At 38.4% G+C, this 25,310-nt stretch overlaps 1 protein-coding gene across 1 annotated transcript; it reads left to right on the forward strand.

The window, feature by feature from the left end:
• The first annotated feature begins 1,699 nt into the window (after positions 1-1,699).
• LOC107104364 (DENN domain-containing protein 5B-like) lies at positions 1,700-25,065 on the forward strand. Its single transcript, XM_015404360.1, has 21 exons — positions 1,700-2,007; positions 6,714-6,823; positions 8,875-9,595; positions 12,672-12,859; positions 14,480-14,983; positions 15,068-15,299; positions 15,792-15,933; positions 16,291-16,381; positions 16,469-16,588; positions 16,683-16,835; positions 16,921-16,999; positions 17,086-17,161; positions 17,259-17,387; positions 18,669-18,790; positions 19,039-19,184; positions 20,472-20,593; positions 22,006-22,190; positions 22,311-22,393; positions 22,648-22,774; positions 22,916-23,090; positions 23,850-25,065. Exons 1-21 carry the CDS (start codon positions 1,896-1,898, stop codon positions 24,031-24,033), a joined length of 3,801 nt encoding a protein of 1,266 aa, XP_015259846.1. The 5' UTR covers positions 1,700-1,895; the 3' UTR covers positions 24,034-25,065.
• The last annotated feature ends 245 nt before the right edge of the window (positions 25,066-25,310 follow it).

Genomic DNA, 25,310 nt, shown 5'->3' on the forward strand with positions numbered 1-25,310 from the left:
GTTCATCAAAATGTTATTTCAGCAAATGTAAGCCTTTTTTTTTTTTTTTTTTTTTAAACAATGGCTTTAGACTGAACTTTCTCTCGGTTGCTCTTCCAGTGAATAAAAAGAAAAATTATGTGAAATCGTTTTTGGAAAACTGCATATTGTATTTAGCCAGGTTGTCTGATATTTATGTTTTCTTATTATATGAAACATTTAGGAGAAACACACATGCACACACACCTAAGGGCAATTTAAAGACACCAATCAACCTAAGTCATGTTTTTGGAATGTAGGAGGAAGCTGGAGTACCTGGAGAGAACCCACCCATACACAGCAAGAACATGCAAACTCCATGCACTGAAAAAAAAATAAGGCAACCGCTTTTGGCACTTACTAAACCATATTTAGTTACTTTAACACAATTGTTTTATGTCCTACCCTGCCAACATGAAACAATTGTGTTAAAGTAACTAAAATGATTAAGAAATGGCAAAAAAAAAATTCAGTGTGCAGAAAGACCCAATGGTACGGAAGAGGATTAGGGCCACTGAAATTTTTTTTTTTTTAATTATTTATTTCACTGATTTTAAAATTTTATCTCAGTATAATATGGGGAAAAAAGTCAGAATTCTGACTTTAATCTCAGAATTCTGACTTTAATCTCAGAATTCTGACTTTAATCTCAGAATTCTGACTTTAATCTCAGAATTCTGACGTTAATCTCAGAATTCTGGCTGAATTCTGACGGCTAACATACATGTTAGCATTGAGCCGTATCCATGTCTTTTTTAAAGACTAAACTAGCTCTCTTGTTTTAATCACCTTCTGCTCTTCCATTAATGAAATAGTATCACCGGGGAAAGTCACCTAATTCCGTGATTTTCCACCGATGTGTCACTGACCCTCTCAAACAACTCACATCTTTGTCAGTGAAGCTGAGTGCTCCTACATCTCTTCCTTCATAGTGCTCTTCTAGATTAAAATCCCAAATTCTGAGATTAAAGTCAGAATTCTGAGAAAAAAGCCAGAATTCTGACTTTTTTCTCATACTGAAATAAAATTTAAAAATCAGTAAACTTTTTTCTTTTTTTTCAGTGGCCCTATTCCTCTTCCATACCAATGTTAGGAATCCTACTGGAGACCTTCTTTTGTCTACATGTCCACAAACTGCCGTAAAAATAAAATTTAGGATTCTTAAATTATTTAAAGCTTATTTGTTTCAGTTAAACAAAAATGTTTAACAATAGAATCTTTTTTTAAGCATTTTTTTTTTTTTTTACAATTGTCACAAAATACCTTTGATGTGAAATCTCCAGTATTTGAATCTAACCTTTCCCTGGCAGTGTTTACTCAAATCCTTTAAATGAGATAAAAACCAAACAATAGAATAAAATTTTAACTGTGCAAAAATGATCCATCCAAATATAATTAGGCCTACCTGGCATGACTTGTCTTTTTTTTTTTTTTTGCTTTTATTTTGACTGAATTGAGCATATATCCTTTTTCATTTTTTGTTTTTTCTCAGAGTGCAGCATAAACAATAAGATTATGTCAGTTATATTAATTTATTTTTCTTAATGAGTGAAAGACCTTTAAAAATGCAGCAGATTTAGTGGAGACGCGTCGGATTTTTTTGTCTTTGTCTCCCTTCCTTCCTCCCACTCCTCTTCCTCTCTCTCTCCTCCCACCCAGCGCTCCTCCTCCTCCTCCTCTGTGAACAACGTGATGACCATCGCTGGATCGTCCGGACTCCATCACACTCAGAAAGCGGATCACAGCGTTCACACTGCCGAACCGAAGAGCGGGGATCTAATTCGGATTATGAGCCCAGTCCACTATGAAAATCTCCAGCTTTAGGCTCCAGTAATAGAAGAAAACCCCGCAGCTGTCACAGCCATCAGCGCATCGAAATGAACGGAACCACAGCTGCCACGGGTGGGTCGCCTTCCTGCCGCTTCGCCCACTATTTTGTCGTGTGTGGAGTGGACACTGAGACGGGCCTGGAGCCAGACGATGGAGCCGGTAAATACAGCAGATTTAACATTATAAAATAATAATTATACACGATCCTCTTGTTAAGCCAATTCCAATGTGTCTCATTTGGATTCAAAATCTGTTGTTTTGTTGGAAATGTTATTTGTGTGGGTGCCCTATTTAAAATAAATATATGTACTACTATGTACTACTGTTTATATAACATTATATATAGGATCCCTCTGATGTAACCTTTTAAAAAATATCCCTGCAGACCTAACATTGTCTAGGAAACATGAGTTAAAACAGATCTGGAAAACAATTTTACAGTGACAGCTCATATTTTTTAGTTATCTCCTTTTTGTCTCACCCTGCCTGTGAAAAACAAGGTACAGTATCCAAAATTTTATCCTAATTTAATGACAGCAGTCCAGAATATTTTGTTGTTTTTCAATAATCCAATGTTAAACACTTGAATTACGGTCTGCTTCATTATAGACAAACAACAACATCATGTCCTGCAAATTAAGACTGGAAAACAGCTGGAAAATAAAGACCAAGAGGTTTTGCTATTTGGATTGTTCTGTTCTAAGCAGATAACAATCCATGTTTTGGCTTCTTTGCATAGCAGACATGATATTCTGTTATCTAAACCAGATTTGTTTTGGCCAGAAAGGATGAGAAAGGTGTATGAGTGGCATCAGCACTGAACGTTATTTATTCCTTTTAACGTGTTGTTCTGGTTGTTTTTTTATGTTGCCTGTCTGTGTCCTGGAGGTTTTGTGAGGAAACAGAACAGAGTGTGTTGAATAACTTCAACGTCACTTCCAGGTTGTAGTCCTGGAGCAGCAGACAATAGTCACACCCCTCTTCCTCTTGTCCTCTCCTTTAGAGCAGCTCCTCAGGGGGAAAATGTGGCTAAAAGCAGACAGTTTTGGCTTCATTTGTGGCATTAAGTCATTGATGAAACTTTTAATTCAGCTCAAGCTCTTCTATTTTTTGGGGGAAAGAATCCTAATTACCTTAGTCTTTGGCCATAATTATAATCAGCACCGAATTTCTTTTAAAAGAGGAACACAATGTTCTTTATTCAGATTAAATGTTTGCATTTTAGCTGCTTTCAGATTCATATCTTACAATGTAATATTTTTGTTACACCTAGAAATTTCTAATCATATAGTTATATGTATAATTTCATCAGCTCTATAGGATTATATCCCACATTTTTAGAATGATTACTTTTTTTTTTTAATATAAAGATAAGGAAAATCTCGGCTATGAAGCTACAGAGAGCAGTCTATCTGTCGCTGTTCTTTCACCATCATGTCCAGGTTTGAGAAGCTGCTTGTTAAGTTTATTTTAATTTTTTTGTTTAGTTTCTTTTAAAGTATTCTTCTGACAACAGAACATTGTCAGCCAATGTTCTGTTGTCAAATAGATTAACAAAAGGATTAATAGTGAAGTTTAGTGGTTTGAGAACAGAGCCTTGTGGTGCTCCTTACATATGTCGTACATGGGAGATTAAGTGTGCTATCATGAACTGGAATCTGTCCTATAAGTGATGTGAAACAGCCGGTTGGTTGATTGCTTCCGAAACAAAGTAATACACCTAATGCTTTGCTGAATCAGTTTTTTTTTTTGCATTTTAGATTTGGCTCAAAAAATCTTCAGGATGTGATTTTTTCTTTTTCCTTTTTGCAACTATATAAACACAAAAATAAGAATGATAATCCAAAGTATTCAAAGTTTTAATATGGATCCCTCCCTCCAGGATTCCTGTATGGTTAAAGTCACAAATCTAATGAGAAAAAAAAACCTGGAAGAAGGATTGTTTTCATGTAAACTGTTTTTGTTATTATTTGCACTCTTAATCAAATTTAAATTCTTATTAGATTCTTATGCACAGCTTTCTAATAATGGGTTGCACTAAGCAGTTGGTCTGCAACCCCCCCTGCTGTGAGTGACCATACCAGTTGGTTGTATATTTGAGCTCCCCACAATCTGCTTATGTAACAGCAGGCCAGGGGGCTCTGCTCCTGCTTCTTTCAAGGGATTTCATTCTGTGTCTTTGTGAGGTTTTGTCTCTTTATAAGCAAATTCCTGAGATCCAGAGATTAAAAATCATGTGGACATGTCTTGTACAAGCCATGGTGAGGTAATACTGTATCACTCCTTTTGTGCGTTGGTGTAATTAGTGAAAGCCCACCAAGAGACAATCTGCTCTTGTTAGCTTCTCAATGGATGCCGCTGTGTTTTCTGCAGCCTAATCAAATTTCACATGATGCTGCCTGTTGGAATGCTGGACGGCCGAGGCTTCAGGCCCGGTGGCGGTCACAGAGGGGGGAGGGATGACATCAGTGCAGCAGGGTGAGATCTCTGTAGCTGAACAGAGCTGCTTTAAAATGTAAAGCTGACTGCAGAGAGATGCAACCATTTGTCTAATAATAGATCTGATGCTTGTGTGCAGAAAATCCAGCTTGGGTTAAATATATTCTGAGAAACTTGATGCTAATCTCCTAAAGAAAACACATAGTATATGTCATGCTACTTCACCCTCTGGGAAAGGACAAATATATGATCTACTCAACCCTAGCCGATACCATTTTGTTATTTTTTTTTTCTGTTGTCTTTTTGAGCAAGGTCCTGATTTTAGTTGAATCCTTTATGTTTATATACAAAAATTGAAAAAAGAAAAGTGAAATAAAGACTATATTTCATTGCAAATATATTAATATGCCTAAAATTATATCACTGTTTTGTTGCTCTAAAAAAAACAGATCCCTTACTGTTTTATTGGGGTTTGTTGTGATAGCTCAAGAAAAATTAGTGTATTGTTTTGAACTTGAAAGAAGTTGATAAATGGGGTTTAGGTGATAGAAATCTGTAAAACTGAGATGTGTATTTATTCCCCCCATTTCTTTGTAATAACTATATAGACCTGGCTTTTCACTTTCACTGACTAGCCAGGCAAGGAGAGCATTAGAGGCAAGGAATGAAACCTCTAGTGCAAGTCAACAGCTGAGTTGGATAAAACTTCCAAAAAGGAACACTGTTATTTGTTTGCTCAACAAATCTGGCTTTTATGAGTGACAAGGAAAAGCTTTAGGGAGTCTTGTTTACAATTTGAAAGAAAGTGTTTTTATCTTTACATCTGAACATCCCAAAAATCCACAGCATGACTCCACCAACACTATGCTTCTGTCGTTACTTGGAAGCATGGTGTTGGCAGTGTCATACTGTGGGAAGATATGTAAAAAAATAAATTCATTAAAAATGACAACCCTTGAAGAAAGACTTCATAGAAGACACTTTGAATAGACTTTGGTGATGGGAAGGTCCTTCTTGCAGGATAGCAACCCTAAACATACAGCTATAGCTACACAGGAATGTATACATATGTTTGAATGTCCGAGTCAAAGTCCAGAACTAAATCCAATTGAGAATGTGTGGTATTAACTTGAGGTGAGCGCTCCCCATTTGCTCTCCATTAATATGTTCTGAATAACAGTTTAGATATGAAAACCAGGCAGAGGCATGTCCTAAAAGATTTTCAGTTGTAATGTAGGTACAGTATTGTTTTTGTTAAATTCACATGTATGCCACTGTGTCATATTAGAAGGAAAATAACAAACTTAAAAACATATGACATTTTCTCTCCGCTTTTAAATTAGGCACCTTTTTATGTTGATCTATCACATTAAATTCTAAAAAAAAAAAAAAAATAGATAGCCAACATTAAATTTTAATTTGCATTAGCAAAATGCAGCAAAAAAAAAGCCTTGCAAAGTGGTATGTGTTGTTTGAATGTATATACATGAGCTGGTGATTACAGCCAAAGAGAAACAGATATTTACTACTTGATCCTAGTGCTAAAACAAACCTCCCCCCTCCTCCCTCTGCCCCATTATGCGGTCAATAGCATCTACACATGTTGCTTATCTTGTCTGAGCCAATTCCTCTGTGGGAACATGCAACAGGAGGTTAGTGAGGTTTTATTTTGCTGGGTAAAGATGACGTAACTGCTAACATGCACAGGAAGCTTTTTCTGTTTTGATTTTATAATTTATTTTTCTAAATGGCTGTCTTCGTAGCCAGAGCGGAAATGGGTGCCATGGAAACAAGAATCCCACTCGCCTATAAGCCCCCTCTCGCTCCTTTAGTAAAGAACCCTGACTCCCCCTTCCTTCTTTGTTTCCTCCCACCTACCAAACTGACTCAGCCTAATGTGGGGCTGTGCTCTGTTCTCGCTCCATGCTGCAGTCTCCTGTCTAAGCGTCCTGTGCGTCATTTTGTAGGCAGGTGAGGCAGACTTTCCTGAAGCCTGAAACTACTGCGTCATACCTCACAGCAGACATAGGCATCTTAAAGTTGTCAGTCAGGCAGATTTAGTGTTGCAGAACTGGACAGAAGAGGACTGAATATATGTACTGTAACTATATTATGCATAAAAAGAATTCAGTTCATGCAGAATCTTAATGAGGAACAGTGATATATCCCTTTTCCCCCCATCTTTTTTTCTGTCCTCTTGTTAATGAGTTGCATAACCTTTACCGGGGTTCTTCTTCCATGTTTACAGCAGCATCATCCTTGCTGCCAACAAAAAAATTACTTTCTGTGTCCTCTCTGCACCAGACAAGGATATCCTGTCTGAGTTATGCATCTCTCCTCTTTTATGTACCATAATAAGCTCTGATTTCATGGCTCATTCCTGCACAATTATAAAAACAGCCTTCCACCTTTTCTCTGTCTGTCAGGTGAGGGTTTCGAGCAGAGCCCAATTCGACGGTCCTTCAAGTCAAAGGTTCTGGTTCACTACCCGGAGAACACAGACAGAAACCCCTTCAACAAAGATGCTGTCAACATGGTGAGGAGTTTGATGTGTTTTCCTACTCAACAGAGCTTAAAAATTGATTAGATCCCAGTTTTGTATTGCCATATAACTGTTTGCAGCATACCAATGAAGCATGGACGGAGTGATTTGGTTTGATATTGTCCTTGAAGTGCATTCACACTCTGCATGCCAATAACATCTGGCCACTTGATGCTTTATAATTGTCCTTGATGCACAACATTTTAATTGGCTGAGTCAGTGACAGTCAAAGAGCATTATCTGAAACCTGCAGAGAAGAAAAGTGACTTGTGACTTCTCAAAAAGTCTTGTTTCATCATGGCTACGTTCACACTGCAGGCCTTGATGCTCAATTCTGATTTTTTTTTGCGAAATCCGATTTTTTTACGTTACCGTTCATATTTCCAAATATATGCGACTTGTATGTGATCTCTTGTGTGAACTGCAGTCATACAACGCAAGTGTCCCGCATGCGCAGTAGAGGACGCAATGACGCCACAGGCCAGCATGCTCTTTTTTTTCTGGAAGTAAACATGGATGGTAGTGCCGGCGCTCATCTAGCGGTCTTTTCCAACCATAAAAACTTTTCAATATGGTTAAACATAAATACTGCTCTACACATCATCATCTGCCTTGGTTGTTGTTTTTCTTGTCGCTTCTGCGTAGCAAGACGCATAATAGTGACCTTTGTCGGGTATTAATGACGTTCAGGTCGGATGAATCCGACCTGGCCATTCACACACACAGGTCGCATTTGAAAAGATCTGATTTGTATTGGATTCAGGACCACATAGCCAAGTGGCCTGGGTTGGACTGGAAAAAATCAGATCTGTGTTGTTCAGACTGCCATGAAAAGATCAGATCCAGGTCACATATGGGCAAAAAAAATCTGATTTGGGTCACTTCAGGCTGCAGTGTGAACGTAGCCCATGTCAACAGGTGCTTATTACATCATTGACAGATGGCTTTAACTTATAAAGAAGCTGAAATATTTAAAGAAAACACAAAATTGGTCATTTATGATTTAAAGATTTTATTTAAATTAGCATCATATGTAATATTAGTTTTAAAGAAAGAAGCATGTTCTAAATTTTTTTACATCATAAAATGCCATGTTTATTTCCTTTAAAGTATGTATAAATTAACTACAGATTATCTTAAAGGTATTTTGGAGGATTTTTTTAAAAGACCCGCCCTCTCCACTTTAAAAAAAAAAAATGCAAGAGCATGCACAAGCCAATTTCTCCTCGTGCACGCCCTGTTTAAAATGTGCTGTTCTCATAGCTCATACAAGCTTACTGTGTCCACATACAGTGAGGACTATATAGTGGACTTTATAGCAAACTCGTTTAACTTACTGTTCGGACAGATGATCACTGCTTCTTTGCTCTGTTGGTCATGTAAAACCTCTTTCACTGCACGGTGCCTGCGCCTTTTTTGTTTTTAGTCACCACAAGAGCTTTGCAAGCATAGCTCTCCTCGCAGAGGATTCTGGGATATATCTGCCTCTTCTGAGGCCTTTCTTTTCTTCTCATACACTTCGTAGACACTTTTTCTTATACGACCCTCTACCATTTTCAAAGAACCGCTGTGAGAAACGTGAACTTCATGACTGTCTGAAACCGTAGCTCACCACACATATGCGGCCGAAAGTGCGCATGCGAAGAAAAAGATAGCTAATGTGACGCACGTCGGACGGCGTTGCATAAACATATCACCAGAATGATTGACAGTTAGGTGGTCCGCTTATTTAGATTATCCGCCCAGAAAATAAAAGCTCGTCCTTACCTTTAATACAAAGACAAAACAAATGTTTATGTTTTAATTGCCTGTTATTAGACTCTTTTAGTCAGATAAGAAAATGGTTTCTCTTCTTTTCAAAATATTTTGTCTATTGTGCATCAACAGCAAATGTTGTCTGACAAGATGAACCGTATTTATTTAGTAGTTTCATACATCATTGATAGATTCTTATTTAAGTTTAAGCAGCATAACTGAAATAATTTTTTCCTACTTAATGTAAGGGACCTTTTTTTTTCTAATTCTGCTGCTTTTTTTGCCTTCAGCTCTGCCTGCCCAGAGGTCTGTCGTTCCGCACACAGGCGGACAGCCTAGACCCACAGTTTCACTCCTTCACCATCGCCTCTGATGATGGAACACGCTCCTACGGTTTTGTTCACACCTTCTTCGAGGAGGTGACTAATCCTCAGATTATCACAGCCATGCAGACTCTCTATCAGATGCACCACGTGGAGCACCACTCCTCTTCCTCAGTGTCCTCCCCTTCATCCTCCGCATCTTCCTCCGCTTCCACCCCTTCCACCTCCAGCATGGACTCACTTGCCAGCAGCTTGGAGGAGTCAGATGCAGAGTCTTTAACATCAGGAGTTTCTGGCTGCCTGGGCTGCGTGGGCTCCTTCGACGCAGCGCGTGACACGCTGTATGTATCCAAAGCCCTCTGCATCATCACGCCGCTCCCCTTTCTGCAAGCTTCACGACAGTTTCTGGCTCAGCTTCACCAGGCTGTAACATCCCAGACAGCTCCACCTCTCCCTTTAGAGAGCTACGTCTACAACATCCTGTATGAAGTGCCCTTGCCTCCACCTGGACGCTCACTGAGGTTCCATGGCGTGCAGGGGCCCATTGTTTGCCAGCGGCCTGGGCCTGGGGAGCTACCACTGGGGGAATATCCTCTGGGAGATGTGTTCTCTCTGCTGGGTGTGGACAATATGGTTAAACTACTTACCTGTGCACTGTTGGAGACACAAGTCCTGCTGTACTCCAAAGGTAAACAAACGATAAGTATACTTTCTGTAGTCCACTTTGCTCTGATTTTTTTTGTTTGTTTGATAGTGTTAAAAAAGATTATTCCTCTTGTTTTCTGCTACTTAATTTATACGTGCTGAAAATGTGCATGTTTACACTGATAACCAACCTAATCTGCAGATAGCATTCCATGCATTTTAGTTACAATATGTTAACAATGAAACATATGCATTTATATATCTCTGTGATTGTTGATGAAGAATTAGGCATCAAGATTAAACTGCATGAGTCTTGTAGCATCATGACTCTTCTTGAGATTGGATTCTTAACAGAGAGTTTTTGAAAGGCTTGCTGGTTAAAATAAACTGCTTCACTTAAAGGGGCAGGTCAGATTTTGTGAAGTAGGGTCGTGCAAAGAGCTTGTACCAGTCAGCATCATACCTTGAGTAGATATTAGCAGTGTCCGAATTCAGGCCAAGAGGCCTTATTTGTAGTTTTTTTTTTACATCATAGCTCAGTGATAAGGTAGGATCTTCTGGCATTGCTTCAAGGGGGTTCATGTTGCATGCATGGGTTCTCTCACCAGGTACTCTGGCTTTTTCCCGCAGTCCAAAAACATAACTGTTAGGTTGATTACATCTCTAAATCAGCTTAAGGTGGCTGTGTTCATGGTTGCATGTCCATTTGTTGCACTGCAATGAACTGGAGACCTGTCCATGGTGTACCCTGCCTTTCAACCATAGATTGATGAAGATGGTCACCAGCGACTGTGATCAGGACACATGTGGCAGATAATCGATGAAAGGATAGCTTTGTTTTCTTTCGTACCAAAAATGAACTTTCAATATGCTTTTAGGTGATAATGTAGCTTTTAGCTTCAAATATCTGCTCAGTTTATTATGCTTCTGGCACCTGTCAGCCCACCCATTGGTCGTACCTCCCTCTCTTTGATCAGGCAGCTTATTCTTTGCACATCAGCTTTAGTACACACCTGAGTTTTACTACCAGCTGAAAGCTAAAAAAATATTTGTAATTCAGTCAGGTGTAAAAATGTTTAAAATTTGGCCTATCTAAATTATGTATTTACTTAACAAATATGAGCTAAAATTAAAGCAAGGCTTTAGTTTTATTTGACTTCAAATTCTCTTTGATATTTAGATAAATATTTTCATTTCTATAAATCATACCTGCAATCTGTACAACTACTGGAGTTCCTGAGGGATTTAAAAAACAACCAACATATATCTGATAGTCAGGTTCTAGACAATATTACATGTATCCTCAGTATTATGGATTCAAAATTGGACTTTGTGTTCTTGACAAATCTTTTCTAAACAAATAGTATTTTTTTTTATTTAGTCCCCAGGCTTATATAGTTTCCGAAAGAACACTTTTCTTAAGCTCTTTTAAAAAAAAAAAATCAAAACAAAGAATGCTTACGGCAGGCCCTGTTTGACTTTTTATTTTTGTCCAGACAATAATAATTCAGATCCCTCACCTTCCTTGGGCCAGCTCCTCCAGGGCAATCCCAAGGCGCTCCCAGGCCAGCCGAGTCCCTCCAGCTTGTCCTGGGTCTCCCCCTGGGCCTCCTCCCTTAGACATTGAAATAAATGAAACAACAAATTTTAGCTTCTAAAATAGGTGTTTTATTTGTACATTTTATACAATTTTCTTTCTATGTCATGATAAAGGATATAAAAAAAATAAGCATGTTTTGGCTCCAATGGCTTCACGGATCTATGCCTCATGCCATATGGTTGCTAGGCAACAGAAGTTGTGCTGCAATGGAGACAGAAACAGCTAGAACTGCTGCTTCATTCTGACTTTGTGTCTGCAGCTCCAGAAGGACTGAACAAGGTCCTTCACAGGATGCAGCCTCTGGATTTGGACACAACTATAGTTTTAATGTTTTCAACTGTAATTAAAAAAGCATCATAAAGAGATGAATTAAACCTCAGAAGCGGTCATTTAGACTGCATTCTGCATTTCCTATCTTTCATCTCGGGTGGTTATAAAGATTTTGTTAACATGTATCATTCTCAGCTTCAGGTTTAACCACTCTAAATACTTTAGATCAAAAGGTAGAGAGACACAAACCATGTGTCTGTTGTCCATTACCACTGATTTCCAACAGGTTCCCTAAAACATGGGCTAAATGTAAGGAATAGAGTGCATTATGTCAATTATCAGGTGTTTTAGTTAAGTATTGCATTATGTCACAATCTCACTTTTATTTTTTATTATTTTGGGTCCCCAAGTTTAGTGTTATGCATACAATCTTTGAGGCCTCCAAAGTGTACATCTATAGTGCACTTAGTGTTAAATGCAGAGTACATCTGGTTTCTAAGCTGTGATCAAGCCAGTGATTTTCCTAGAATTCCCAAAATAATCTGACAGCCTGGTTTAGCTGGAGCTTAAAATTCATATGGTCCGACTCTCTGTGTTAAAAAGGCAACACTGGAATATTATCAACTGAAAGCTGCTTTTCTTCATAAATAATCACAAGGTAGATGCGTTATTTTAACAGGGCAGGGGTAGAATAATGACGTCAGTTTGTGAAAGTCATTCTCACAGCAGGACATGTTAGGTTTGTCTGGTCAGAGTAGGCTGGATAAATTTGTCTATTATGAATCATGGACCAACACTAAATTTACATAAGCTAAAATCCAAACATTACTGCAATGTAAAGATGAATCAAATAGTGTTTTTAGAATAGTAAATAAGAAAGATTTAGTAGCAAAACATCTTTTTCACAAAAGTGGAAATACCCACAATTATTAAGATAAGCTACTGACTACTCATATCCTGTGTACAGAACCCCAATCCATTATTACATAGGATCTAAACAATGTAAATAATTTAAACATATTTTTTGTGCATGAACTTAAAACAAAACTGTGTTTGAAGCAACTTTGACTTGAAAATAGACAATATTATCTAATCATTTATTTTGCTGTGCTTTTCTAAGGGGGGGATTTAATTATTGTTGACAGCTGTTTTGAAATGTTGCTTTAAATGCTCTAAAGTGATCTCCTTTCTGGGTACAAAGGATTAATTAATGGTAACGGACTCCTGTTATTGTCTAACTGTTCCTCAGACTACCAGCGTTTGATGATGGTGGCAGAAGGCATCACCACTTTGCTGTTCCCCTTTCAGTGGCAGCACATCTACCTGCCCATCATATCTACACCACTGCATCACCTCCTTGATGCTCCAGTGCCTTTCTTGATGGGCATCCAGCGCAGAGACGGAGCTCAGCGATCCTCCCTCCACCTTCCGCATGAGGTAAAAAGGAAGCTGGAAGTATTTTGGGTTGAAGATATTATGTAAAAGACCATTATCCTGTTTGCCTTCATTACATGCAAAAAAAGAAAATCTGGTATATTCTTGTATGCTCTTATATCAGTCTCTGTCCATATTTTATTAAATGTATGCATCTACCAGCTTTACACATTAAGAGAGAGATTTTTTCCTTCTTACAAATTGGCTCAAACCTTTTCAGATTGATGTTTCACAGCTGCAATTTTCTAACCTGACAACATATGGCTGTTGTCAGGTTAGCAATTTTCAAGTCTTCTTACAGATAATCAGTCAGTAGGAGGACAGGGATTTGACTAGGCAGCCTTAGATTTTGTCTAGTCTATTGTATAATTGGCTGCATATTTAGGGCCCTAGTCATGCTTAAAGGTAAAACTCCTTTTAATTCTCAAGTATTTGCCGCATTTAGCAGGTTGACTTCCTCTCAATCATCTGAACATAATTAGTGTGTCTTATCACAGATTTCTGATTGGATTTAGCTGTAGACTGTGACTTCCTAGTGCTTGTCATGAAAACATGATGAGCATTTAAGATTTATGTTTGTAAAAAAAAAAAAAAAAAAAAAAAAAAATTCCCATATTTTACTTTCAACCTTCACAATTGTTTTCCAGTTTGTGTTCTCTTTTATATTAAATTCTGATAAACACTGTAATAAACATTTATTTCAAGGAATATTTATTTAAATGGAGTTGCAATGGAGGTGCACTCAAACACAGTTTAAGGATTCAGATATATATGCATGTTTTTAAAAGAAGCTTCTTAAAGCCTTTTTACTGATGAGATGCTTGCTTCATGCCCACTCCACCCCCCACCCCTCTGTGATTGGCTCTGCACAATCCCTTGGAGCTGTCCTCAATTCACATCAATGCTTGCATCCTAGATTGCTTTATGCTCCATGATTGTCTCGCTGAATCCCTTTTGAAGTTGCTCTCGACCAGAAAGGAGGCCGCGGTAAGACTGCTCCAGGGGGATGAAAGCAGAAATGAAGAGCCTGGCAAATCCATAATAATGGGCTTTACTGAATAATTAATAGAAATGAAAAGATATGCATTTTTATTTATCATTAATTATATGAGTATGGTGACCTTTGAGCTTGAAGTGCTGGCTTAATGAACTTAACTGAGTTAAAACATGTTTCCTTGTTTTCTTTTTTTTTTGCTAACATAATGATTCAAATTTAGGACTGGGTGGATGATGTTGCAGAGAGCTGACTAAAAGTGCCGCCTCTTCAATGTATCTCCTTGCATCCCAGAGGGTTTAAACTGTCAGCTTTGGGTCACTGCTGAAGGTTGCATTGATGCTGACTGCTGCTTACCGGGCAGCTTTTCTAAAATCCCTGCCCCTCTTTTGGTATTCTTTAGGAACGCTGTGCTCAGCAGATTTATGGATTGTATTGCACAGGTTTTTATAACTTGAGACTGACAAAATATTTTCCTGATGTATCTCTTGTTGCAAAGATAAGCCTTCAAATGATTACATCTTTCTTTATTTCACAGCTAATTGGAGCTCAGCCACATTATCTACATAATTATGCTGATTATGTCCTGTTATGCTGGCTAAGGTAGGCTTTTATGTTCTGTTCCGTAGGCGAATCTCTGTTTTGTGGACATTGACAACCACTGTGTTGAAGCCCCAGAAGACATCCCACTGTTCCCAGATCAGACTGAGCTCATACAGGAGCTAAGTGAGGTACTGCTGAGTTTTGGACTCCCTCCACGGGGAGGAATGACAGCAAAAACCACAACGAGCTCCACCTCCCCACGCCTGAGCAGCTTGGTGCTGGAGGACCTGATGGAGGACAGGAGGAATGGGAACCTGGGAGGAGAGGAGCTGGCTGTGCTGGAGAGGCTCCAGGCTCTAGCGAGGAGATGTGGAGGAGAAAAAGCATCAGAGGGAGGAAAGACACTGGAGCACGTGCTTGAAGAGGAGAAAGAAGAGCTGAAGGCTGCAAAGTTAAATGTTCAGCTGAGGGAGGTGTTTGCTCTTCGTTTCGCTGCCATGTTTGGCAGATATGAGGACTTTATTGTCAACAGTGCAATGGATTTGGACTCCTGGTTGAGCAATAGAGAAGGCACTTGCAGCTTTGACAAGGTACTTCAGCAGATAACTGACACATTACTAAAACTACTGGTAATGCCTATTCCACTAACAGATCAACAACAATTGTTGCTTTAGGGTTCTTTTCTTTCAGTTCAGCCAGCCACACACTTGCACTTCTTATCCCGGTTCCTGGAGACCTCCATGTTTTCCTCCTTCATCGATGGGAAGGTCATATCGCGGTGGGTGGACCGGGAGCCATTGCAGCAGCTGTTTGACAGCCGTATGGAGAGAGAGCGACTGTATGACATAAGCGACGAGGAGTCCCGGAAACGTCCTTACAGGAAATGCACCACTCTGTTTGAGTCAGGTACTGAATGTGCAGACCTTCATATGTCTTGAGTTATATAACGGTGAGCCATTATAATTGAAATATGAAATTATAATTATGCACTACTTAGGCTGATGTGACAAGTACAAATGAGGGCTTTATTCATATTTACTAATTCCATCTGCTCCATATTGGTGTCATTTATTGATGTATTGGTGAGAACATAGTGCTTTAATATATGTTGTTTTACAGTATTTTTCGAATAAGGAAACAGAAAACCTGCGTAACTCAATTTGATCTACTGATTCTCTCCTCCTGGTTTTTTCCACACTCATAGTTTGCTTTTTAAAAGCAGAGAGATGTTTTTGTGTATTTTTTCTGAAGAACCTGATTAAACATATCATGCTCTCAACTTGTTTCAACATTTAAACACAAACTGCTTCAAGGTGTTCTCATTCCCACGTTAACCATGTTTGATGGTTTTGTTTTATTAAAAAAATGACATCAGATTATTTTTCTCCTTGCTTGCAGCTCAAGCAATCGAGCGCAGGCTGCTGAAGAGCGACCACACGGCCATACACCCCCACCTGCTGGACATGAGGATCGGCCAGGGCCGACATCACCCAGGATACTTCCCTAAGCTGCAGGCTGACGTTCTTGCACAGGCGTACAAGTGAGCCTTTAATTTCCTGTTGCTAGTCTGCTGAAATACTGGTATCTGTAAGACTTTAACAATAGGTTAAAGAGGATGGAGGGCATGGAAATATAACTTTGGACAAGTACAGAGTTTTGACATGAAAGACAGGGCTAAAAACAGATTTGTTCTAAAAAAAAATCCACCAGAAAACAGCTGTAGAGGTGCAGGAGCAACAAACGAAGTTCAGATCCTAACAGTATGTATTCTCCATAAGCAGCCTACCTAGAAACACATCACTACCAATACATCCCTATGGCAAGCTAAAACACTCAAAGCATCCGTACACAGATCTATGCTTTTATAACAGTACATTGTATTATTTTCTGTGTCCAGGTATTCTAGTCGCGTAAAAGCTTCACGTAGGACTGAACCCAGGAGGATAACTGCTTCTGAACACACTGGATCGGACATTGAACCCAAACAGGTAAAAATATTTGTTGTTGACACACAGCTATACATACTCAAACCTCAGAAGGATTGTCATTTATCTGCAGGTCTTTTTTATTCATAGAAACCCAATTTTACAAGGAGAACCATCAGACAGTCAAAACTCCTCAACCCGTCACCCGAAGTTGTCTCTCAGACCCACAGGGAGTTTGTTGATGGTCTTTTGCGGGAATGTCGTCTGAAGGTGAGTGTTCTCATTCTCTGCTCGGATGGAGGTTGGGCACTTTAAAACAACTCAAGGATAATGGAGTTGATCCCTCTTTTTTTGTGCTTTTCAGACTAAGCGAATGCTGATGGAGAGGATAGGGAAAGAGTGTGTGGAGCTGGGTCAGGGAGAAGCCAATATCACCGGGCTTCAGGAAAACACTCTCATCCACGGTCTGTGTGATCTGCTAGAGAGGACCTGGGGCCACGGCCTGCAGATCAAACAGGTCAGACATAGAATCTGACAGACCTCTGCAAACACAACACATCTCACACTGCTTTGATGGTGATAAATGTGTTTGTGATGAACAGGGAAAGTGTGCAATCTGGTCCCATCTGCTGCACTACCAGGCTGCTCAGGAGAAGATGGAAGCCCCAGTAGATGTAGCAGGTAAGAACTTTTTTTTTTTTTTTTTTCATTTTTTAAGTTTGTGTGCAAATATATTACAAAGCTGACTTTTCTTTTTTTTTGTTCAGGTTCAAACTGTTTGGACCAGAGGCTGTCTGAGGATGGCTCTTTGCTCCAAAGAGGATCGTTAATTCAGGACATGAGGTTTTTATAGATAAAACATATTTCATTTAAAGATATAATTCCCTGACTTTTTTTCTGACCTATCATCCTTGAATTTGTGTTTTTTTAAATGCTTTAGGTTTATCCAAACCATGAGAGACGATTTGTCTGAGGTGGGCCAGGCCAGAGCTTGGATCCATCTGGCTCTGGAGAAAAAAATGCTGTCCCAACACCTCAAAGAGCTGCTGACAAACCAGGAGCTGCTCAGGTCTGAATTTACTGCTCTATTATGGAGCATGTATCCATCCTGAATTTAACAGAACAATCGCCATTCATGCATACATGCACTTAGACCAACAAATAGTCAATCAGAGAACAAATGTGTTTTGGATTTTTTTTTTTCTGCTGCATGAAAGGACTCTACAACAAACTATGCAAATAGCTAAATTAAAATGTTGGAGGATGGGCCTCTCAGCTGCTTGTTTTTAATTAGTTCTCCACAGAGTTTAAACTTGTGTTGACACAGGAACAATGAAGAGGGCACGGACATACGGCAATTCCACTTCTCATAAAATTGCAATCTTTTTGTTTGTCTTTACTTAAAGTAATTATTGCTTTTAGCTTAAGGACTGGCGTACATTAGACTTTAAAAAGCACCTTTAAATCTGCTAACAAACACTGAATTTGGAGTCTATTACTTTTAAAAGCTTAATATGCTCCTAGTATACTTAGTCTCTATGAAAAAAATATGCCTTAAATTAAAGTTAAACAAATACATTTTTGATTTAGGGTTAGATAAAATATATATATATATTTTTTTTTTTATTTCTATGTTTTAGAACGATAAATCTTTCAAACATTATGAAATAGAATGTGCCATGTCTATAATTATTTACGCTAATATTTATGTGTGTTTTCTTTCTTATGTATTATTATCTTCTATATTATTTAAAGTGTTTGAGAGAAACTCAGACAAAGGAGGGAACTGAAATCAAATTCCTTGTTTATTTGAACAGATTTGATAGAAGGAAAAAGGGCAGAGTTTTAAGCCGAATTATAGAGACAACAAACTTAGAAATACTCATTTTATCTTTTACTTTTATTTGACTGAGAAAAATAGAAAACTTGTTGAAACCAGACAATTTTTCTAACATCTTAATAATTAAAAGACATTTGAGTGAGGAATGTAACAAAGCTACATAGAGCTACGGGTTGTAGATATTTGCTCTGAATGAACACCATTTTGTTCTTGTCTTTTGGTTTTTAAACATCCTCACAACAGCTCAGGTTTCACATGGTAAATTCTGTAATATTTGTACTTTTTCTTTAACGGTAGTTATTCTCCATACTCCATACCTATTTTACATTAAATTCCAAGTTGAAAGAAAATGAAATCCGTTTTTAAATCAATTTTGTTACATTTTCTTAAAAAACAACAAGTTTTTGATTTTCAAACAGCTGCATTCCTTCATTCATTTGAGTTTCCTTTTAGAAACTTATCCACTATTTTTTTTTTTTTTTATATATCGATTTCATGCTTTCCCCACAGGCAGCTGTATAAACCTCATGCATTCCTGCTCTGCGAGGAAGAGAGAGAACAGTTTCTGTATCACCTGCTCTCCCTCAACACTGTGGACTACCTCTGTTTTACCCGCACCTTCACCTCCATCAGTAAGTCCTATAAACCTGACCACCGGAATAGTAGAATTTACTGGCAGTCCTGTTACCCTAAAGGACACAAAGAGACACTAACGTTCAGCTTTTAGTTGTGTTTTACGACATGCATCCCCACCCATCTGACTTTATTGCCAGGCCTTTTGCCAGGTCTTTTTGGAGTGTCAGAAAAACATTTGAATTTATAGAGAAGTGTTAAAAAAAATGCACACAAATCCTATTGGTGTCCTTTTTCTCCTCCTTAGGTATTCCGTACCGTGTTGTTATAATTCCCATGAAGAAGCTGAGCATTGCCATGGCAACAGTTAACCCCTGGGTGTGTGTCTCTGGAGAGCTGGGCGACTCAGGAGTTAGGCAGATCCCAAAGAATTCACAGGAAATCTTTTTTCAGGTTTGTATTCCAAAACAACCCAAAGAATAAAAAGATGGTGGCTGCCTTTAGGGAGAAAAGCTCAGGATGAAGTTTTTCATAAATGTTTAAAGAGATGTGCATTAGATGTCTGGGTGCACCATCCAGAAAGATTGGTATGAATTTAGGATTTTTACTGTCTGTGCATTAAAAATTTAACATTTTGTATTTTTGATCATTTTGTGGTTACGATCACTGACTTTTTATTTGATTTAGACCACATTGGTTTTTTTTATTTTTATCATGCATTTAATGCTGAGTTCTTTCATGCTGTTTTACTCCAGGAATAACTTGGTTCTGTGTCAAGCATTTTTCAACATAAGCAGAAAGAACAATTTACTCTAGAAACCTATCTTCAGAATGATGGACAGAGAGGGCTTCCTTTTCACTATTCTTTTTAAATTTTAATTTCTTAATATCAGTGGGCCGATAATGGGCCTTTGCGCCAGGCTTTCTTTTCATACACACGGAACCAGCAACAGCATCACAGTATAAGAGTCCCCCCTTTGTCTGTGTTTATCCTGCTTCATTCTGCCATCAGTCATAAAAAGCACTTTAGAATAAGCCATTCATTCTTTATTAATGCTTTAGGTAGCCTATTTGCATGAGCAAATTGCTTTCACTAATAGCAATTTGCTGCTGAAAGGGACCTTATGTATGATTAAGTAATCACAATAAAAAGATTTCTTTTTACATTATCTGTTACTAACCTACAAGGAAGTGTGCATTTTATGAGGTTTGGTTTGAAAATAAGGTTTCAAAAGTTGTCTAAAATGCCTTACCGACTTTCTAAAGCTGACTGAATATTGAATAGAAAAACTGAATATAGGAAATTGAAATGTAAAAACCTTAACTGACTGACAGAGTTTAAAAGAAAACTGTCAGAAATTTACCAAATTTCGACTTAATTTGGTAAAAATAAATGTAAATCTCCTACGTTATAACAGAAAATAAAATTAAAAATATGACTTACTAAACTTATTGTTTGTACCTCTTATGGGTCTTTACTTAAGCTAATTGTAGTCCTAAAAAATGTTTCAAATTCGGCCAGTCTGGACCATCTGGATAGATTCAGTGGGTATTAAAACTTGATAGATGATTAAATTATCAGAAGTCTTTACTGGTAAAAAAAAAAAAAAAATCTTAAAAAGGCCTTAGTTCCTTTACTCTCACTAAGGTCCACAGATTTTTCTAAAATAGGAATGCAAAAGCTTTTTCTCTCAGAGCAGACTTGATATAATGAGATCCTTAATCTGCTTCTTCTTTTAGTGCAAGAACCTGGGCCGGCTGAGCACCTTGCAGCTGGGAGTGCAGGAGAACTCGGGCCTACTGGCCAAGTGTCTGATCGACTGTGTGGTGGTGTACAACGAGATCACAGGACACACCTACAGGTGAATCTCACCCTCTGGTTTTACCCCTGCTATTCCTACTATTGGAATTATACCTGTGTGCTTGGATCAGATAACATTTTAGGAACAAACAGTCCAGGTGGGTTTGACATAAAACTAGGGATGAATGTGTGGAAAGCGAAAGGGGTCTGGCTGCAAACCTGCACTGTCAAGACCCAGACCTGCCCTGTTAGGACGCTTTGTTGCAGATCTGGCCAATGGGGTCTCCTGCACCGTCAGGACCGGAAGTTTATTCCCGATGTTTTATTTGCCGCCTTTAGGAATAGCATGTAGCACGTTTTTCACATATTTTTTTGCTAGGTGAGTGCTCACTTAAATGTCCCTTTTCCCCACCTAAAGACCAAGAAAGCTGCGTTTTATCATATATTTCTTGGGTAATTTCCTTTTACCTAATACAACATTATGTGTCTCTTAAAGACACATGCTTCAGTTGGGACTCCTGCTGGCACTTCGCCAAAAATCAAAGGCTTTACGTCATGCTGTGAAATCTGCTGTTTCATACTTCCAAGAAAAGAAAATGAATAGACATTTGAAAGTTTATTTTGTATCTACTGTTTTCTCTGATGTCGTGGGAAAAAGAAACAGTTTTTGACTATCTTGGTGATGTATTTCACAAAGACCGTGGACTGCTTTGTTGCCTATATAGCAAAGAAATCCATCTCCTGTCCTTAAGGGCCGTTGTGTTTTAGTTGTGACCCTCCTTCTGTAAATCATGATTTTAATGGATGAATTAGCTCCTCACCTTGCCATCAAGTTCTGCAGAAAACTGGAAATCATCATTACTTAGATTCAGCTTTTTTTTACACCAGGGAGTTATCTAAATCATACAGGACCATGGTGTTAGTCATAATGACTTTGGAAACTGGTGTATGATTTTGAATTATGAAATACAGGGAGATTTAAAGAGGGCTGTACTTTTAAATTGTAACTAAAAGCAGTATCATTTTCCAAAAATAAAAAAGACAAAGACTGCACAGGGAATTATGGTTAATGGCCCCCCACCCATTCTGTAAGATCTGGGACCTCATGTATGAAGTGTGAAAAAACCTACAACACAAAGTTTAATATAAAACTGGAGATGTATAAAAATGAATGTTGTGTGAAAATGTGCGACAGTCCACACAAACTTTTGACCTACCAAGAGAATTGACGCTAGCTATGCAGACTTGTTTCCAATTGACAATCACAAGCTAAACAGAACTAAACTCATATCAGATTTTATTATTTAAACCTCGACGGTGACACTGAATTACATTAAGCCTCATACAAACACATTACATTCCTCCAAAATCATGGAAACAACCCAAAATTGGAATACATTTTGTGGTTTGAGTCACAGCCGGAGAAAACAGAATATGTTTCTATGTGATGAAAATGGTATTTTCCTTTGGCAGGTTTCCGTGTGGCCGATGGCTGGGGAAAGGCGTAGGTGATGGCAGCTTGGAGAGGGTCCTCATCGGTCAGCTGGTGTCTCCTGGAGCTGAAGAGGAAGCTGGGAAGTGGTCAGGAACTCCTCCAGAGCTAGCGTCTCCATCTCAGAGTGTCAGAACTGTATTGGGATCGCTGGGTGGCCGAAGCAGTACGTTACTGACAAAGAAAACAATAGCTGACCTACTTGTTTGTGTCACGACATGCTCTGGTTTCCACTTGTTTTTTGAAATGGCATTAAAGATGCTCAAATTTCTGCTTGTGTTTTCAGGAATGCACTCTGCTGAGGTGCAGGAGGACCTGAGGGAGGCGGCCAACAACCTTGTTAAGCATTTCCACAAACCTGAGCAGGAGGTGCGTTTCTGTGATAGCCTCATTATTGTGTATACATCCATTAAACATTGTTCACTTCATTTGAGCTGAAAGCCTGACAAGCTGTTTAATTAAGGGGAGCAGAATTCTGCACATCGCTGTTCATTATCTCCATCCCTCAATGTTATTTTTTCATGTGTGAAGAAAGCACTGCTAATGTGATAAAGATTGAATAAACTACATTTTCCTCTTTTGAGCCTGTTTCTTACTAAACCTTTTTCTCTGTGTAATCTCAGAGAGGGAACCTGACAGTCTTGTTATGTGGCGAAGGAGGACTGGTCCTAGCTCTGGAGAAGTTCCTCCTCCACGGGTTCAGATCCAACCGTCTTTTTCAGAGGAATGTTTTTGTTTGGGATTTTGTGGGTAAGTCAGTTCTCAATGAGTGTTTGTGCTTCTTGTCTCCATCTTGTGGTTGTCAATGGTAGTGTCTCATATAAGGTTTCATGCAGCAAGGTATGACTGAGCATTTGTTCCTCATGTAAATCCGTCAATCTTTCCTCATAGAAAAAGCCGTGGTTTCTTTGGAGACAAACGATCAGATGGGAGACCTGCAGGGATCAACTCTACCAAAAGGTCCACCTTGTGACTCGCTGTGCCGCTACGTCCACGCCATAAACACTTCTCCCCGGAACATCGGGAAGGAGGGAAAATTCCAGCTGTTTGTCTGCCTGGGAATAAGGTGAACCTTCATTTCTTTTTATTTTTTCCCCTATTTTTTAACGAAGAGGTAGAATTTAGGCAAAGTAGCAAAAAATGTAAAGGCAACATAAATCACATGAAATTTAAAAGAAAAGAAAAAAAAAGCTATGACAAGATCTGTTACGCCTACAGTGTAGGAGATTCTGTGTGCTGAATAAATAAACTGACTTTCAAATCCTTCAGTCCACACCTGTAATTACATTTTTGTCTAAATTGCCTAAAATTTAGTTTAATGACTAAAGAAAGTTTGCAAGCAAAGTTTTTGTCTACATAGTCTAACCTCTATCAAGAGTGTATCTGCTAACCAAACCTGCTCTATTGCAGTTAGATTTAAAGTAAAAAGAAAACCAAAACCTTTTAGAATTAAATTCAAATGAGAAAGCTGAAGACATCAGTACATGGTGGATTTAAAGGAACTTTGGACAAACAAAAATACATTTTACAGAGTTGTCATGTCAACAAAAGATCATTTTCAGGGTCTGTTTCCTTTATACTTTGGTGATGCCATGCAGGTTTCAATTGTCCGCTTTTAATGTCTAGGCTAGAAGAGGCTACTCCAATGAGATATTAACTTATCAAAGACATTTTGGATAATGGATAATGAACATTTGACCTCCTTAAAATAAGCTTCTTCAAGATAAACTATTGTATATGGATTTTTTAAGTTAAGTTAAAATACTTCCAACTTATTCAGATAATACTGACACCATTACCAAGTGTTATTTGTCCATCTCTGCAGGGACCGGCTACTGTCCCAGTGGTTCCCCCTGCTGGCAGAGTGTCCCCTAACAGCTCGGACATATGAGGATGGAGCTCTGCTGCGGGACCGGGCTGCCCTACACTCCCTCTGTCGCATCCTTCATACGCTGAACGACTTCAGCATTACCCTGGAGGCAGCGCTGGTCAAAGGAGTCGAACTCTGACCATGAAATGGAAACGCATGCACCCTAAAGAGTTCAAAACTACTGAAAGGAACAAAATGCATCCAGACTCTTACAACATTTTCAGCAGAATTTCAAGCACCAAACATATCTCTTTATTCACCGATGTAAAAGTATTATATCTGCTCCAGGAAATAGTCCTGTGTTTGTCTACACTGTGAAATCCCCTCGAGGAGAAAAGATTGAACATGCAGAAAATATCTGCTTACATGATCCGTCTTATAAAATATTTTAGAACAATTGTAACTATTTCCTGCTGTGTTGCTTGCACTTAAGATTTAAACATGCATGGCCAGAATCTTCGTTTCATTACTTTAGGTGTTGTAATCTGAAGTGCCATTGCTCAGGCCTTATTAACCATCATTTATTTGATATCTAAGTGAATATTGTTGAGAAAATTAATGTTCTCCCTGTATAATTTATGCATAAAAATGTTACATGAAGCTCTTGTTATAGTATCATGTCTGGCCTGGTTCTTGTTTTTTTTTTTTTTTTTTCAGTTTTGGGTCATGTGCTGAGCAGAGTCTGGCTTATGAAAAACCCTAGTTGGATCCAAGCTGGTGTCCTTATTGTGTCATATCTAGTCCTGTTTATTTCTCTGTCAGGAATCCTTCTCACCAATCTCGTTCGCTGTTAATAGTCATATGCGTCAGATTTCTCTTAAAGTTGCGCCATCCATCCCATCTCATTTGTTTCCTTTTTTCAGTATGCAGTAATATGTTGTTAGCATCATTTTGTAGGCCCACTTTCCCATGTGGATGATAGACATGCTGTTTAATTGTCTTATAAGATCAAAAGAGCACAGTTTCATTAAAAATGTGAAGGTATTTTAATGTTGCATTTAATTTAACAGATAAAGATATGTGAAAACAGATCTGCACTATCCTGCAAGCACCATGTACCCCATTATGACCAAGCCTCTGTTGTTTAGATGCAGATTAGAAAGAGCAATAATAAGTTATTCATGGTTTGTGCTGTTGAAAAATTAAAGTTCTTGACACAGATGATTTGTTTTGATATGTTGTTGTTGACGAATCATAAAACGAACAGTTCCCTGGAATTGAAAATATGGAATTGGGGCTGATTTCTTTTTCAAAAAGGATTAAAAAAAGATTAATCTCATAGTTGGTTATGTGTTTCGGCTTAAGTTTCAGTTGTGACATTCTGACCTAATTTCAGCCAGACCTGAATGATAATAGTAATAATAAAAATTACCTTACTGCGATGGACTGGTGACCTGACCAAGGTTTTTTCTCCCC

Source organism: Cyprinodon variegatus, unplaced genomic scaffold (assembly GCF_000732505.1).
Source record: "Cyprinodon variegatus isolate N-32 unplaced genomic scaffold, C_variegatus-1.0 Scaffold35, whole genome shotgun sequence".
Lineage (NCBI taxonomy): Eukaryota > Metazoa > Chordata > Actinopteri > Cyprinodontiformes > Cyprinodontidae > Cyprinodon > Cyprinodon variegatus.